Below are 17,077 nucleotides of genomic sequence, written 5' to 3' on the forward strand. Positions count from 1 at the left end.
GGAGGGTGAACACACTGAAAAATGGGTGAAACCTTAAACAGGGAGGGGCGATCCACACAAAGAGGATTCCTTGAGTAGAAAAGTGCTGAGACAGTTGATAACATGGAAATCTGACTGTACACTGTGAAATGCCAAATTAGCAGAAAGAAACATTGGGAGTTGCTGAACTCAGTTCCGATGTTTTCCCAAAGAAAGGGAAATGAGAGTTAACCACCCTCTGCTATTTCTGCTTACTTTTCGCAATTAGCTCAAGAGCAGTAATTGTCAAGCTGGAAGCAGGCCCAGAAACAGATTAAAATATAAAAAGACTAAATTTTCTAATGTCATAGAAGGCTTTACTCAGCACCTAAAATACCACTGGATGGAAATGCTGATCTGTGTGGTACAATAGGAGTGATGAAGCAAGTTTTTTATTTATTTAGAGATACAGCACTGAAACAAGGCCCCTCAGCCCACTCATTTATACTAATTCTACATACATTAATTCCATATTCCTACCACATCCCCACCTTCCCTCAATTCCCTTACCACCTACCTATACTAGGGGCAATTTATAATGGCCAATTTACCTAACAACCTGCAAGTCTTTGGCTGTGGGAGGAAACTGGAGCACCCGGCGAAAACCCACACGGTCACAGGGAGAACTTGCAAACTCCGCACAGGCAGTACCCAGAATCGAACCCGGGTCACTGGAGCTGTGAGGCTGCGGTGCTAACCACTGTGCCACTGTGCAGTTGAAGAAATCCTGCTGCTAAATGGAAAGCTGGGACACAGATTGGAACAACAACCCCTTCAAGCAAATTTTCTGTCACTAACTAATACGTTGAAAAAAATAGCACGAGTATATATTGTGAGGCAGGGACCCACCCACCACCCTCCCACACTCACTAGGAGACTCTTCTACCCCCCCCCCCCACCACCACCCGCGCACCCCCCCACCACCCCACCTCACCCCAGCCCCAAAATTCACTGAGAGACACTTCTCCACCAGCCCCACTCACTGAGAGACTCTACCGCCCCACTCCCCTCTCCCCCATCAAACAGAGGGAGAACTATTCCTAGATGCCTCTGTGGTTGGTTTCTGAGAGGTGTCACAGCCCAGTGGCAGTCTGCACACCCAGCTCACCACCACTCTTTCAGTGACAACTGGAAAAGAAAAGGAGAGGACAGTATTTTTGAAACTACCTCAGAGAGGGAAATTACTTAAAAAGAAAAAAGGAAAAATGTTTTTAACTAATTAAAATTATGATTTTGGTCTATTTATTTGAGAGATGATTGTATGATATAACCTAACAATCATCTGGTGATAATTGTTGTGGTGACTCATACAAGCACCTCTCAAACAAAAAATCAAAATGGAGCCAAGAAATATACAAGTAGATAGTTGATCAGTAAGAATAATTTTAGGGCAGTAGGAAGGAGTATAGGAAGCAGCATCGCAATGGTAGTAATCTCCAGATTACTCCCAGTACCACGCGCGAGTGAGTTACCAGAATAGAAAAAGATAGAGCATGACTGGTGAGATGGTGCAGAAGGGATGGCTATAGCTTCCTGGGACATTGGCATCACTTCTTGTGGAGGTGGGACCTGTGTAGGGTAGATGGGTTGTACCTCTACAGAGCCAGGACCAATGTGTTGCCAGGGCAGTTTGCTAGTGCTGCTGGGGAGGGTTTAAATTAACTTGGCATTGGGATGGGAACCATGAGCATTAGAAAGGAGAAACAAGGTATACAAAGGATTGGAAAAGAGACAAACAGCACTACAGTAAGAAACAGTAAGGCATTAGGTGGGGTCAAATTAAGAGGGAATGCAATAAGATTTAAATTAGGTTTACTGTGCATGCAGGTAAAGGTACAATGCATGGTAAATATAGTTGGTGAGTTGCAGGTGCAGATAGCCAATTGGGAATATGATGTTGTGGTGATAACTGAGACCTGGCTCAACAAAAGGACAGGACTGGGTACTAAATATTCCGGGATACAAGGTGTTCAGGAAAGATAGGGAAGGGAAGGAAAGAAAGGAAGAGGGGTGACCATATTGATTAAGGAGACTATTACAGTGCTGAGAGAAAGCATGCCCTAGAAGTGTCAAGGATAGAATCTATTTGACTAGAGCTAAAAGATTGAGGTACCGTACACTACTGGGTGTATTCTATGGGCCACTGCCTAGTGGGAATGATAGAGAGGAGCAAATATGCAGGGAAATTATGGAGAGGTGCAAAAACTATACAGTAGTTATAATGGGGGACTTTAATTATTCCATTACAGACTGGGATAGTAATAGTGTAAAGGGCAGAGAGGTGAAAGAGTTTCTGAATTGTGCTCAGGAGAACCTTCTTGATCAGTATGTTTACCACCCAATGACAAAGGAGGCATTGCTGGATCTGGTTCTGGGCAATGAGGCAGAGCAATTTGATCAAGTATCAGTAAGGGAACATTTAGGGAACAATGGTCACAGTATATAAGGTTTCAGTTGGCTATGGAACAGGACAAGGAGCAATCTACAGTAAAAAATACTTCTTGAGAAGGGCCAGTTGCAGATAGTTGGCACAAACATGACAGGCCGAATGGCCTCTTTCTCTGCTGTAACCATTCTGTAATTCTATAATACCTTTTCTGAGGCACTTGCCAGTTTTGAACCCGTGAAGTTGAAGGTCAGTGCAGCAAGTGGACCATCATGTGCAGGAATTACGGAAACACTTTGCTGATGGGAGAAAATGAGCGTTAAAAAGCTGACATACAAAAAAAATCACATCAAAAAGCCACAAATGACAGCTTTTTAAAATAAGATGGCTTGGGATGGACATGTGTGTTTAACAGAGTATTTATTAAGTGAAGTTAATAATTCAGATTGGATGCAATAAGTTTTCAGTAAACAAAAATTGTGCCTTTATACAGCACCTTTTGGGACCTCAGGATGTCCCAAAGCAATTAATTACTTTTAGATGTAATCACCATTGTAATGTATGAAAGTGTGGAAGCCAATTTGTTTCACAAATGGTAAATGAGATAAATGGCCAGGTAATCTGCTACAGTAATATAGTAATGGTGTTTAAGGGATGAATGTTGGAATTTCCCTGCTCTTCTTCAAATCATTCAATTTTTTTTTTTTTACATCCACCTAAGAGGGTAGGGTAAGGCTTCAGTTTAATGAATTGAATTGTCAACATAAATTACGTGCTCAAATCTCTGGAGTGCAGCTTGAACCCACAACATTCTGACTTAGATGACAGTGCTACCCACAGAGCCACAGCTGACTTCATTTCATTAATAATTCCAGAAAGAGAGTAGTTCAGAAGATTAGTAGCTCTGGTGTCACAGGAGTGGATGGTCAATCAGAAGGCTTGAATTTCAATCCATACCTTAAAAATCACTGGAACTAGGCTACATTCAATGGATAAAGTTTTCATTATCTCACTCTGCCAGGACTTTATATGGAACACTCCTTGACATCTCTGTCACACCTCAACAGTCAGGAAGAAGCATCAGACCCATCTCACCAAAGTCTAGACCATGTTCACTGGTGGTGGAACATGGTCGCAATGGAGAAGTCAACACTTAAACCATCTTATCACGCCAACTAAAGGGATTCTCTTTCTCTCACTCTCTACAAGGTTTAGAATGCTCAGTTAAGTTACAACACTAATATGAATGGAAAACCATCACTGTTTCCCACTTAAGCACAGACTCACCAAGTTATTTGCATCATAAATCACTATTTCCCCTATTGTGGCATTGCCAGGATATGCCAAGTATGAGTTGGAATGATTGATGGAAAGTGCACAGAGACCTGGGAAGAACAGACAAAACAGGATGTTAGAATGCTCAGCATGTGATATTGCATTGGTGATGCTGCCTCACCGTTCTTCATGCAATCACAGAGTGCACTGAATAAAGTGTGAATATAACAAAATTAAATCAATGGTGCATGAATAGCTCCTGAACTGTACTAGTGGGAGAGGGCAGACGATTTGAAATTACGGTGCAATAGTGAAGGCATAATTACACAGCATCAAATGCATCATGGAAAAGGATATAATAGGTGATCAGTTTTAGCAGAGTGAGGTGTGGAACAATCAGCCTTATCATGAGAGTGGCGTGAGAGTGTAAATAAAAAGAAAGAACTTGCAACGTAGCACTGTTCAGATCCTTGGGATGTCACCAAATTGCTTCGCAGCCAATAAATAACTTCTGAAGCATAATCAATGATGTGCTGTAGCCAAACATGGCAGCTAATTTCTGCATAGCAAGGTTCCCCAAGCAGCAACGGGAGAAACATCTAGTCAATCTGTTTTGGTAGTATTAGTTGAGGAATAACTGTTGGCCAGAACACCAGGAGAACACCACTGCTCATCTTCAAATAGTGCCATGGGATCTTCTACATCCACCCGAGTAGGCAGATTAGGCCTGTTTAACAACTCACCTGAAAGCACTGTCAGCAATGCAGCGTTCACATGGTGAAGTGTCAGCCTAGATTATGGTCAGGAATTTCCTCAGAGTTGCTCCAATGCTGTGGCTGAAATTAAACTTCTGTTTCATATTTACGCTAACTAAGGCAACAAAATATAGACATTTCACTGCAGAAGGTGGTCATTCAAACTATTATGACAATAGGAACAAGCTGAACACTCCAGTTCATTAGGGAACCTGTATGTGTTTGCACATACTTTACCTTTCTCATTTGTTCTCACTTTTTGAGCCTGCCTTTTTCTCTCTCGCTCTCTCTTCCTTGGGCTTCTTTCTCTTTTGACAACTTTGTCCCTTTCTGTGGCTGAGAATCCACTTCTGTTCCTTCGTTTCTGTGCATGTATTATTACAAGTATCTGCTTCTACCCCCACCTTCTCCCTTCTGCCACTTCACTCACAAAAAAGATTTCCCAAACAGAAAATGGCTGCCAGACTTGGATACAGAGAGGAAAGTTCTAGATTCTGACAGAACAGATATTGTAGGGGCATGTGCCGTGGCCACTCTGCTCAGCAGAAGCTGGCAGGCAAGAGGAAAGAAGCCCAAAAGGGTAGGCATTAAAATTCATTTTGTGTGGTCAAAAAAAGCAGGACAGCTCCAGAAGAATAATTTGGGCCTTGGCTGCCCTGCTTCAGATATCAGAAATACTGTATTTGGAATAAACATTAGTCTGATCATTTGTGCTTCAAAATTCTCCTCTCTTCACCTTGCACATCTATTTTTAGGTTACAAGCAGCAACACAAGATGCCAGCCATATTGCCAGACAACAGCTCAAGTCTAATTATAATAGTGCACAAAGCCATTACTGTTCCATTGATGGATGCATGCGTTGAATTGAGCACAACTGTGGCTGTTGGAAACTACTTTGTTTTAAATATATCACAGCATTTTTTGCCTTCGTCAAAGCTATGTCTAGGAAGTTGTTACATGTTACTTCTTCTGTTGAAAATAATACCAAAAGTGGAAGCATTTTTTTTTAAATACAGATTTCTACCTCTCTTCATTGGAATAAATAAAATTGGAAAAGTAGTTGTGACTACCATTCAAAAAACAGCCAAGAGAAGACTGTCAAATTGATTGTGTCAATTATTCTTACATACATGACTAAGGTCAAAACATGTGGATTCAGGGGTCAAAGGGAAACTGCTTTATCCAGAGAATGGTTAGAATGTGGAACTCGCTGCCACATGCAATTGTTGAGGTGAATAGCATAGATCCATTTAAGGGGAGAGGAATAGGAGGAGATGTTGATGGGGTTAGATGCAGAAGGGTGGGAGGTAGCTTGTATGCAGCATAAACAACAGGATGGACTGAATGGCCCGTTTCTGTGCTGTATATTCCATGCAATTCTGTGTAATATTATCTTACGTTTTCATGCTATTATGCCACAGCAAGGCTGTAGTGACACAAAGGAACCTTCCGGAATTTTGAGTCCAGATATTTAGCTACTGTCTTATTAGGTAGGTTTTCACTCACCTGTCCGGTTTGGTGGTATATCTTGAATGGTTTTCAGTAACTTCAAATCCTTGATGTTATGAATGTAAATGGCTTCCTCTAAACAAACTATCAGCCTCTGTAGTGGAAAAAGAGAGCTAAGTATCATAATCTGAGTGTTGAGATAATTATTGGTCTTGATTAGTGGCATACCTGTAAAAACTGAAAAAGTAGTGTTTTCTAGATTGTACTTTAGAGCAGAGTGACCAACCATCATCTCTGAAATTTTACATGGCATTCTGCTGGCGTGCAGCTCTTTGCACACGCCTATATATTCAATCCCAATACAAGATACTCATTGGGCTAAACAGCCTGTTTATTTGTTTTCCGTGCTGTAATTTCTATGTAAAGCTATAAAAATTTCTGAGATTTTCAGGATAACATAAAGCACATAATCAGATACAATAAAGCAGCTAGTCTTCCCTCAATTCTGATTAGGCTGGCCAACATATTTTGAATTAAATCTCAATGTAATCTAAATCATTTAGCTGGAAAACATTGCTACATTGAGGAGTGGCGACTGCCAGTCACACTTGACTCTAAAACAGTAAAGTGACCCTGAATCACAAAGGAGCAAATGGGCAACAGCATCATTTGTACCACTAGCATATACCTGCAGTGTGTGGCTGCTCTTACAGCATAAAGGAAGTCTGCTGCTGTAATCTGGAGTGCAGAGACTGCTCAAGGTTTACACACCAATGAAGTGCTGCTAACAACTGGGGGTGGGGAGAATGAAAAACGAGAAAGAAAGAACTTGCATTTATATAGTGCTTTACACAATCTCAGGAAGGCCCAAAGTGTTTCTCAGCCAATTAACTACTTTTTAAGTGTGGTGACAGTTGTAATGTCGGGAAATGCCCCACCCAATTTACACACAAGATTCCACAAACAGCAATAAGATAAAAGTTTGTCAAGAGACGGAAGCCCTCCCCTGCTCTTTGTCAAATACACCTTTCCATGCACCCGAGAGGGGAGACAGGGCCTAAACTTGACGTCACATCTGAAAATGGCACCTCTGACAGTGAAGCTGTACTGCAGTGGAGTGTCAGCCAAGATGGTGTGCTCAAGTCCTGGAGGCGAAAATGTTACCACTGAGAATAGTTCTCAGTAATGCATGTCAGAAGTCACAGTGATGGTCTTCTTGCAATGGTATACTTATACTAATGGTAGTTACAGTCTATTGCACTATATTTAAAACTTGTGGCTCTGATAGTACACCATTGTTTTGGCTTTTGAATTTTTAAGATTTATCAGCAGGTGCTTTTATGTTTAAAGGCAAGGGCGAGCATGAGGCTCCCTTGCCATTGACTGAAGTTAGAAATAAGAACTCTGATTATTGGGAGACAGTGCCAGGTGTATGGGAAAACACAATTGGAATTGATCAATACTCTCCCAAAACTGGTAGTAAATTATACAAAAGCCTCATTTTATTTCTCAGCATTTTGTTTGGCCACTAAAAATTGTTACCTATGCAAAACAATCTTAAGATTGAGAAAGAAAGGCAGCCACTAAATATTGGGTGCTTCTGACCTGCAGGCTGAAAGTTATAAAGTATATTCTGGGTATTACTCGATTGTGGTCCCTATTTTCTCATTCTCTAATATTTCATATTGCTTACAGGGAGTAGATGGCCTGGCTAAAGTCAGGAGCTTATCACCGCCTGAGGAGCTATGACCCCTCTTACCTGTCTGTTGAGCCTAACGGTGAGGATGGTGTTGGAATAGCTGTAGTTGCAAATCTCAGTCCCTTTCTTGAAATGATAAACGTTCATCCTCTGTGGTGTTGAGAGGCTGACAATGATCACCAGGCTGCTGGAAAACAGCCGTTCCACAATGTACACATCGGGCGTGTCTGCTGCATGGGGAGAAAGTGGGGTGGGGAAGAAAGAAGAACAAAACAAGAGCGTGACATGAATGGGAAATTTAGCTATTAACTATGTTGGAATGAAGACTGCCCCATTGGTTCATTGGGTTAAGACAGTGAAGAGCTGAGCCATGCAAATGAAGAGGGTTCCAGATTCAATCTACAGAGTATATGCTGGCATCTAACATCCCTACGTCAGGGAGGGGGAAAAAAAACTAACAAGGTAAGGAAAGGAACACAATTTGCATTTATATAGTACCTTTCACATCCCTTTCAGGATGTTCCAATGTGTTTCACAACAAATTAATTATTCTGAGTGTAGTTACTGTTGCTATCTAGACAAATGTAGCATCCAATTTATGCAAAGCACGGTCTCACAAACAGCAATGAGATAAGCAACCAGGTAATTTATTTTGGCGAATTTGGTTGATAGTTAAATATTGATTAGGACACCAGGCAATCTCCCCTTCTCTTCTAATAGTGTCATGATGTATTTTATGCCTACCTGAGTTAGCAGAACTTAGTTTAGCATATCATTGGAATGACATAAGATAGCAACTCCAACAGTCCAGTGCTCACTCAGTACTGCACTAAAATGTCAGCCTAAATTATGCACTCAAATCCTGGAGAAGGACTTGAACCCACAATCTTCAGTTTTAGAGGCAAGCATTTGACCTCTCAACAAAGTTTTCATTGTACTGCATCTGAGGGGGCTGGATGCTAATTAGGTGAAATACCTTTATTTGTTCTGCATAACTTTATGTACATGAACATACAGAACAGATTTTCAAGAGTATAAAAATAATAAGCCAGTTCTATTATTTTCCAGTAAACTGATAATTGATTGATGGTTGCGGTTGTTGGCGGCCAACCATCTCAACCCCAGGACATCGCTGCAGGAGTCCCTCTGGGCACTGTCCTAGGCCCAGCCATCTTCAGCTCCTTCATCGTAAGATCAGAAGTGGGGATGTCCGCAGATGATTGCACAACTTTCAGTACCATTCACAACTCCTCAGTTACTGAAGCAGTGTGTGCCCACATGCAGCAAGACCTGGACAACATTCAGACTTGGGGTGATACATCGCAAGTAGCATTTGCACCACAGAAGTGTCAGAAAATTACCATCTCCAACAACAGCGAATCTAACGCTAACCCGAATTCTTGACGTTCATCTGTATTACCATCGATGAATCTCGCACCATCAATATCTTAGGGATTATCATTGACCAGAAACATAATTAGACCAGCCATATAAATACTACAAGAGCAAGTCAGAGGCAGGGAATCCTACAGTGAGTAACTCACCACTTGACTCCCCAAAGTCTGTCCACCATCTACAAGGGACAAGTTAAGAGTGTTATGAAATGCTCTCCACTTGGCTGGATGAGTGCTGCTCCAACAATACTCAGGAAGCTCGACACCATTGAGGACAAAGAAGCCAGTTTGATTGACACCCCATTAAACATTCGATCCCTCCACCGTTGGTGCGCAGTGGCAGCAGTGTGAACCATCTACATGATGCTCTGCAGCAACTCAGCAAGCCTTCTTCGACAGCACCTTCCAAACCTGCGTCCTCTACCTCCTAGGGCAGCAGGTGTGTGGGAACACCACCACCTGCAAGTTCCCCTCCAAGCCAGACAGCATCCTGACTTGGAAATATCGCCATTTCTTCACTGTCGCTGGGTCAAAAAACTTGAACTCCCCCTCTCTAACAGCACTGTGGGAGTACCTACACCACATGGACTGTAGCAGATCAAGAAAGCAGCTCATCGCCACCTTTCCAAGGGCACTTAGGGATAGGCAATAAATGCTGGCCTCGCCAGCGATGCTCACCTCCCAAGAACATAAAAAAAAGTTAACTGGAGATATTTTGTTATGATCTTTGTTTTCCTTCTATTTTCAATCACCATTCATCATACTGTTGTCAAATTGTAGAACATTGCCATGGTGAGAACCAATTATGGGGCTGGTAATTTTAAATTTAGATTACAGACACAAAAGCAAATTAGTGTGGATACTGGAGATCTGAAAGAAAAACAGAAAATTCTGGAAACACTCAGCAGGACAGGCAGCATCTGTGGAGACAGAAACAGAGTTAACATTTCAGGTCTATGACCTTTCATCAGAACCCACAACATTCTGATGTCAGATCACATAACTAAAACATTAACTCTTTCTCTCTCCACAGATGCTGCCTGACCTGCAGTGTTTTTCCAGCATTTTCTGTTTTTATTTAGATAATAGAGCTGCCTCTGGGACAAACCATTCATTATTGGGGAAAAAAAGTAGAACTCCGTGCTACGTGTATGCTATATGCATAGCAGCAGATGGCTGTTCCTAATTTAGCGTCATCTGCAAACTCAGTTATACAACTCCTTCATTCAAGACACTTATAAATACGGTGAAAAGCTGACGCCCCAATACAGATCCCCAGGGAACACCATCTGTAACATCACACCAATCAGAATATTCCCTTTTCCCCTACTCTCGGTCTCCTACCTCCAAGGTTACCTCCAATTCTGCGCATTTTCATTTTTTGCTAATAATCTCTTGTGCGGAATTTGAACAAATGCATTTTGGAAGTCCACATAGACAACATGCATATAGACTCCCCTGTCCACCATGCTAGTGACCACCTCAAAAAAACTCAGATTAGTCAGACATAACCTTTCCTTCATAAATCCCTTTGATCAGTTCATATTTGTCCAAGTGCTCAGTAACACTGTCCATGATGAATGGTTACAGTAACTTCCCACAATTGAGATTAAACTAGTTTCTTGTTCCCTCCCTTCCAAAACAATGGAATGTCATATGCAATTTTCTAATCAAAAGGCATTATTCCTGAAGTTAGAGCCATGGAAATTTTATGATTAATGCATTTGTAATTTCCTTGCCTATTTTGTTCAATACTTTTAGATGAAAACCATCATGTTCCAGAGATTTATCTCATCTTATGACAAAAGTACCCATTTAACAAGTCTGCCATTAAAGCCTGGCTACCCGACCTAACCAGACTACGTGTCGGGTTCGGGTCGGGTCGGGTCAGGTCTGTATTCGGCGTCTCGTATTCGGGCTCAGGTCAGGTCGGGCTGGACTGTACATTTTTGTTTTGTATTGTTTTTGTTTTAGTCTATGATCTTTTTCTGTTTTGAAAATATGTTTGTTATTTTCGGGTTGAGCATTTAAAAAAAGGACTCGGGCTCAGATCAGGTTCGGGTTGGCTGTTTTAATTTTATACCCGAGCCAGACTTTATCTGCCAATGCCTTACGGCCATTATTGTCTCACCTGTATCTGTCTTTAATGGGCACACATTCACCTTTGCCATGGTTTTTCTCGTACTGCACTACGCTGAGGCCTAGGCAGCTTTCGAATTCTGGGGATGACGTGAGGACAAGTGCTGGGGCTGGGTCAGATCAAGGACTGAGTGCCGGAACCCAGGCTTGGTCTGAACTCAGTGGCCCATGGGTCAAGGCTGAATGTTGGAGCTGACAAACCCTTATTATGACTGACTGTAAATGTGGCAGGAAGCTGCTGCACTCGGTCCCAAGCTCCTGTTAGATATTTTTAAATGCAACCACATTTTAAACACAGAGTGATCTGGGCAGGAGCTGTGCAGCTGGGTGTGGTGCCCTCTTCTGAAACTTTCTACACTCTCAAACTCAATTTCTGTAATTGATCCAGTAATTAGGGATTTAAAAAATAAATTCCTGATTCGCTCTTGGCTTTGTGATATTTCATGAATATTGGTGATACTTTTGTAAAATCTATATTTAAAATAAGATGAAGTTAAAAAAAAAGGGAATAATTTGTTGACGTCTCAGTCTGTTAATGTAGCTTCTCAGACGAAACTCTTTTCCTTTATTGTAATACCAACCTAATCTTTTGCAAGCTTAGCTTGTCCCATCAGTGTCTGAATTTATTTGAATATATAGTTAATTTCTTGTGTTTTTACACACAGGCAGTCAAGACCAAGTGTACTGTTCAGGGGAAATGAGGTTCAAGACACATGGAGGTATTTCAGTCCCCATTTTAAAGTACAAAGTGTCTTCTGACAACGCAAATCATGCACAGAGTGATCGCGATGCCATCAGTGCAGCTTGCCAGTATGAATCCGCGCATAACTTTAAAGTAATATATTCTGTCTTTGTTTTTATATTTCAAATTATAAACTCCTACATCCAGTGCCTCCAGTGACAGGAGTTGTGTGATTACAGCAAGACAAGTTTACACAGCAGTTCCATTGTACATGTGGACATAGGAATCCATAATGGACAAAGTTGACAGTAAGTGTGTACAGACATAAGATTTTTAAATATATATTATTCGTCACTCTCTCATGGGGTTGCATATAATATATCAAGATCAAGGTGAAGTGTGGTTAAATGCAGTTAGACAAATTTAAAGTCATACATTCTTTCATTTTTATATCCCATATAAACTGCTATATCCACAACTGTAATGGACTGTGCCCATGTAAACTTTTCACACTAATGAAACCTCCTGCCAGTAATGGTGCTCCTCCTCTAAGGCAGACTGTAATTATAGTCTGACAGATTTACATAGGCAGATTCCAACAATATCAGAATTTATAATGAAGGAAGGCTGACAAGAAGTGCACATGGTTGTTAGATTTTTACTATATTATAGATAGATATTTTGCTCAGGACTGCATACAAGCAAAAGCAGCTCATTTTGTGTTAGCATTTGCAACATTCACACAAAAAAGCCTGATGCTATCTCCAGGGTTGATACAAGACATTAGTTGTACATAGAGATGATTTCTCAAGTAGCAAGTACCTCAAAGCCACCAACAGTTAAATAATTTTATCATGGATTCCCGCCCCTCCCCCCCCCCCACCAAATTTACACAGACTCACGAAAACTATTAATGGCCTGCTACAGGCTGCTGAAAACACGAAGAACTGATGGGGGATGGAAGACAGATGGCAGGGAAAAGTAATCATCCAGGGAAGTGACGTTACTAGAGATTCGGGGCAGGATTTTACAAGGAAGCGGTGGACACGCCCAGCAGCTGGAAAGCCGGGGACAAGCTCCCCACCCCCTCCGTTGGCCAGGAAGCCACAACTGTATTTAACTATCAGTCATGGCTTCTGCTCCTCTGAGGCAGGATGTCCCGCCACCAAGAGCGGCTGGCCAGAGGATGAGCAGTTCTCCCATCCCGGTAGCACCACCGGGAGCAGTGGCCACTGTTGGGGCTGCAGCAAGCCCCAGACCCAACCAACATGGAGGCTGGAGAAAAAAGGTAAGTGGGGTTGGGGTTTACTGGAGTCAATCAACCAGGCCCTGCGAGGAGGACTCACTTGCAAGGAAGCGGGGTGGTTCCAGCGGGGAGGCCCATGCCGCTGCAGGGGGGAGGGCAGCACTCCTTGGGGATAGGGTACCTGATCAGGAGGAGGTTCCCCACCCCAGCATCACAGGAGGCCTCCAGGTATACAGGGTGGACTCCCCAGGTGACAAAGTGCCCACCACTGCTGGTAAAATACTAGCCAATTAAGGGCCACAAATACCAGTGGAGGCACATAAGCAATGGACACAGCACCCCTGCCATCCCACCCCCCACCTGGGGTGTGTAAAATTCTGGACTTGGAATCCAAGCACTTAAGAAAAAGTGGGAAAGTAAAAATGATAAAAGTAGAGATATACAATGAATGTGATAACTAGACAAACATGAAATGACTATTGCAAAATGCAGTACAGGGGAAGGTAGAAGATTTGGAGGAAATATTGAGGAAAGGGCAGATACAAGAGAAGACAAATGTCAAGAATGGATCTGGATTTAACTGCTTTCAACTAGAATTAAGAAAAACTTCTGATAAGCCTCTAGCAGATTTAGGTTTTTGTTCTTCAAGAATGGTTATATTTTCTACACCAGAGTTCTAAGACTTTGAGAGTCTTAATATCCGTGGTCACATCGAGGGAAATTGATACCAGCGGAAGGTCCAGAAATATAGAAAATAAACAAGACCAAAGGTACTGCCAGTTGTGTTACTAAGTCACATAGACTAGCGGTTTCCAGATCTCAGTCCTTGTGGCCTTTGGTAGGTTCACTGTAGAACCCATCGCAGCTCTCAACTGGAGGTAGCAATGGGCAAGATTCCTGGGGTCGCCAGGGAATGCCCCATGATATATTCCCAAAGCTGTCCACATGCATGGGTGGGGGCAGTGGGAGGAGTTTGGTAAAAGACACACCAGCTCTGCCCCCAATGGAATTTGGGTCATTCTTTAGACAGGTTCGAATCCCAGTGGGTACGAGTTCCACCCAAATTGCAGCCCATCCACAGGCAATTTGCCTGACTTTGGCCCTTCCTGGTCCCCAGAGTTCCAAGACCTCACGGTTTAGGTTCCGACATCTGCAAAACATTGGGTACTGTGGGCTTCCAGCACCCTGTAGGATCAAGTTCCAACACAAGTCAGTCCCTAAGGATGACATATAATCATATAAAATCTTTGAACTTAAGTTACCAGGAGGGTAACTTGCAACAACTAAAACACTACAGCACAGTTAATAAGTGATTAAAAAGTTACATTCTGATAACAATTAAACTTTGTAAACTTACTCAATCAAGTAATAAATAGTCAATATCGTCCATTTGACAAAATTGATCATGCTTTATTGAAATCATTTGTACAGTCACATATCGTTCAACTACAAAAAACAGGAACTTTAAAAAAAGTCAGTAGATAACAGAGGATTTCCCAGTTAGTAGGTGCATCACCTAATGGAACTGAGACCATGTAGCTACAGAAAACCCCAGGCTATACTCCTACAATTATTACTATTCCTTTTACTACAGATTTTCTGGTAAGTTGGCCAGTGAATGGAAGGCCCCACCCATGGTACAGGGCCATGGAAAGTTCCACCCTACATTTTATGTTTTTAAATCATTTTAAATAGGAAGGAAAGGATGACTAGGAGCAAAAAGCGAGCCCAGTGTTGACTCTGATAGTTTTCTCCCTCCCAGTGTAGAAGTGCCAGGTCTCTACTTGACTCTTCCCCATGCCAGTGAGAGACCTCTAACTCAGCACATAAAGGGCTGCAGACCCAATCATACTGTCATTTCATGGAGAAGGCTGTTGACACCCAGTGCTGCACCTTACAATAATAATATAAAAGCAAAATACTGCGGATGCTGGAAATCTGAAACAAAAACAAGAAATGCTGGATTCACTCAGCAGGTCTGGCAGCATCTGTGGAAAGAGAAGCAGAGTTAACGTTTCGGGTCAGTGACCCTTCTTCGGAACCTTACAATATTTATTCTTTTTAACACAACTGCAAATAAGAAGCAACATAGACTATACACCCTGCTCCCTCCTCTAATACATCCAAGTTGTATTCATAGCTGCTTTTTATCCCTTCTTGTCTCCTGAAAGCATGGTTAGACTACGGCTTCATAGGCTGCTGGAACTCTCCAGTACCTCGTCAAAGTGGCTATTTATAAATAGCGAATAAGTGTTTTTCTTTTCATTCTTCCATGCGATGTTCCCATCGCTGGCTAGGCCAGCATTTATTGCCCATCCCTTATAGTCCTTGAGAAGATCGTGGTGAGCTGCCTTCTCGAACTGCTGCAGTCCAAGTGCTCTAAGTACTTCCACGGTACTGGTAGGTAGGGAGTTCTAGGGTTTTGACCTGGCAATGATGAAAGAGTGGTGATATAGTTCCAAGCGTGGTTGGTGCACGACTTGGGAGGGGAACTTGCAGGTGGTGATGTTCCCATGCATCGGCTGTCCTCGTCTTTCTAGGTGGTAGAGATTGTGGATTGGAAGGTGCTGTCAAAGTAGCATTGGCAATTTGCTGCAATGCATTGTGTAGATGGTACACACTGCTGCTACTGTGCGCTGGTGGTAGAGGGAGTGAATGTTTAAGGTGGCGGATAGGGTGACAATCAAGTCAAGCTGCTTCATCCTGGATAGCGTTGAGCTTCTTGAGTGTTGTTGCATCCAGGCAAGTGGGGAATATTCCATCATAATCCTGACTTGTGCCTTGTAGATGGAGGACAGGCTTTGGGGAGACAGGAAGTGTGTTACCTGCCACAGAATATCAAGCCTGCTCTTGTAGCCTCAGTTTTTATATGGCTGGTTTAGTTAAGTTCCTGGTCAATGGGAACCTGCAGGATGTTGATGGGGGTGATGGGGGGTGGGAGAGGTTCAGCAATAACAGGCAATCCCATTGAAACGCAAAGAGCAATGGTTAGATTCTCTCTTGTTGGAGATGGTCATTTCCAGGGACTTGTGTGGCATAGAACCATAGAAAAATTACGGCACAGAAGGAGGCCATTCAGCCCATCGTATCTGCGCCAGTCGAATAAACTCATCGCCCAACCTAATCCAACCTTCCAGCACCTGGTCCGTAGCCTTGCAGGTTACAGCACTTCATGCATGTTACTTCCCCTTATCAGCCCAAGCCTGAATTTGTCCAAGTCTCACTGTATGCAGGAACAGACTGCTTCACTATCTGAGGAGTTGTGAAATGAACGGAACACTGGTACAAATATCCCCACTTCTGACCTCATGGTGGAGGCAAGGTCATTGATGAAGCAGCTGAAGATGGTTGGGCCAAGGACACTACAGAATCACAGAATAATACAGTGCAGAAGAGGCCCTTTGGCACATCGAGTCGGCACCGATGCATTAAAACACCTGACCTGTCTACCTAATCCCATTTGCCAGCACTTGGCCCATAGTTTTGAATGTTATGACGTGCCAAGTGCTCATCCAGGTACTTTTTAAAGGATGTAAGGCAACCCGCCTCTACCACCCTCCCAGGCAGGGCATTCCAGACCGTCACCACCCTCTGGGTAAAAAAGTTCTTTCTCAAATCCCCCTTAAAACTCCTGCCCCTCACCTTAAACTTCTGACCCCTCGTAACTGACCCTTCAACTAAGGGGAACAGCTGCTCCCTATCCACCCTGTCCATGCCCCTCATAATCTTGTACACCTCGATCAGGTCACCCCTCAGTCTTCTCTGCTCCAGTGAAAATAACCCAAGCCTATCCAACCTCTCTTCATACCGTAAATGTTCCATCCCAGGCAACATCCTGGTGAATCGCCTCTGCACCCCCTCCAATGCAATCACATCCTTCCTATAATGTGGCGACCAGAATTGCACACAGTACTCCAGCTGTGGCCTTACCAAAGTTCTGTACAACTCCAACATGACCTCCCTGCTTTTGTAATCTATGCCTCGATTGATAAAGGCAATGTCCCATATGTCTTTTTCACCACCCTATTAACCT

At 42.7% G+C, this 17,077-nt stretch overlaps 1 protein-coding gene across 6 annotated transcripts in view; it reads right to left on the reverse strand.

Moving 5' to 3' along the window:
• Window positions 1-17,077, reverse strand: part of wipi1 (WD repeat domain, phosphoinositide interacting 1) — an 84,399-nt gene that overhangs the window by 40,394 nt on the left and 26,928 nt on the right. For all 6 annotated transcript variants that reach the window (XM_068058275.1, XM_068058277.1, XM_068058274.1 and 3 more), the window contains 4 exons: window positions 7,644-7,813; window positions 5,942-6,038; window positions 3,692-3,789; window positions 2,611-2,703 (listed from right to left, as the gene is read on the reverse strand). In XM_068058275.1, the coding sequence (XP_067914376.1) occupies window positions 2,611-2,703; window positions 3,692-3,789; window positions 5,942-6,038; window positions 7,644-7,813 (458 nt within the window). The remainder of the gene's footprint in view (window positions 1-2,610; window positions 2,704-3,691; window positions 3,790-5,941; window positions 6,039-7,643; window positions 7,814-17,077) is intronic.

Source organism: Heterodontus francisci, chromosome 26, assembly GCF_036365525.1.
Source record: "Heterodontus francisci isolate sHetFra1 chromosome 26, sHetFra1.hap1, whole genome shotgun sequence".
NCBI lineage: Eukaryota > Metazoa > Chordata > Chondrichthyes > Heterodontiformes > Heterodontidae > Heterodontus > Heterodontus francisci.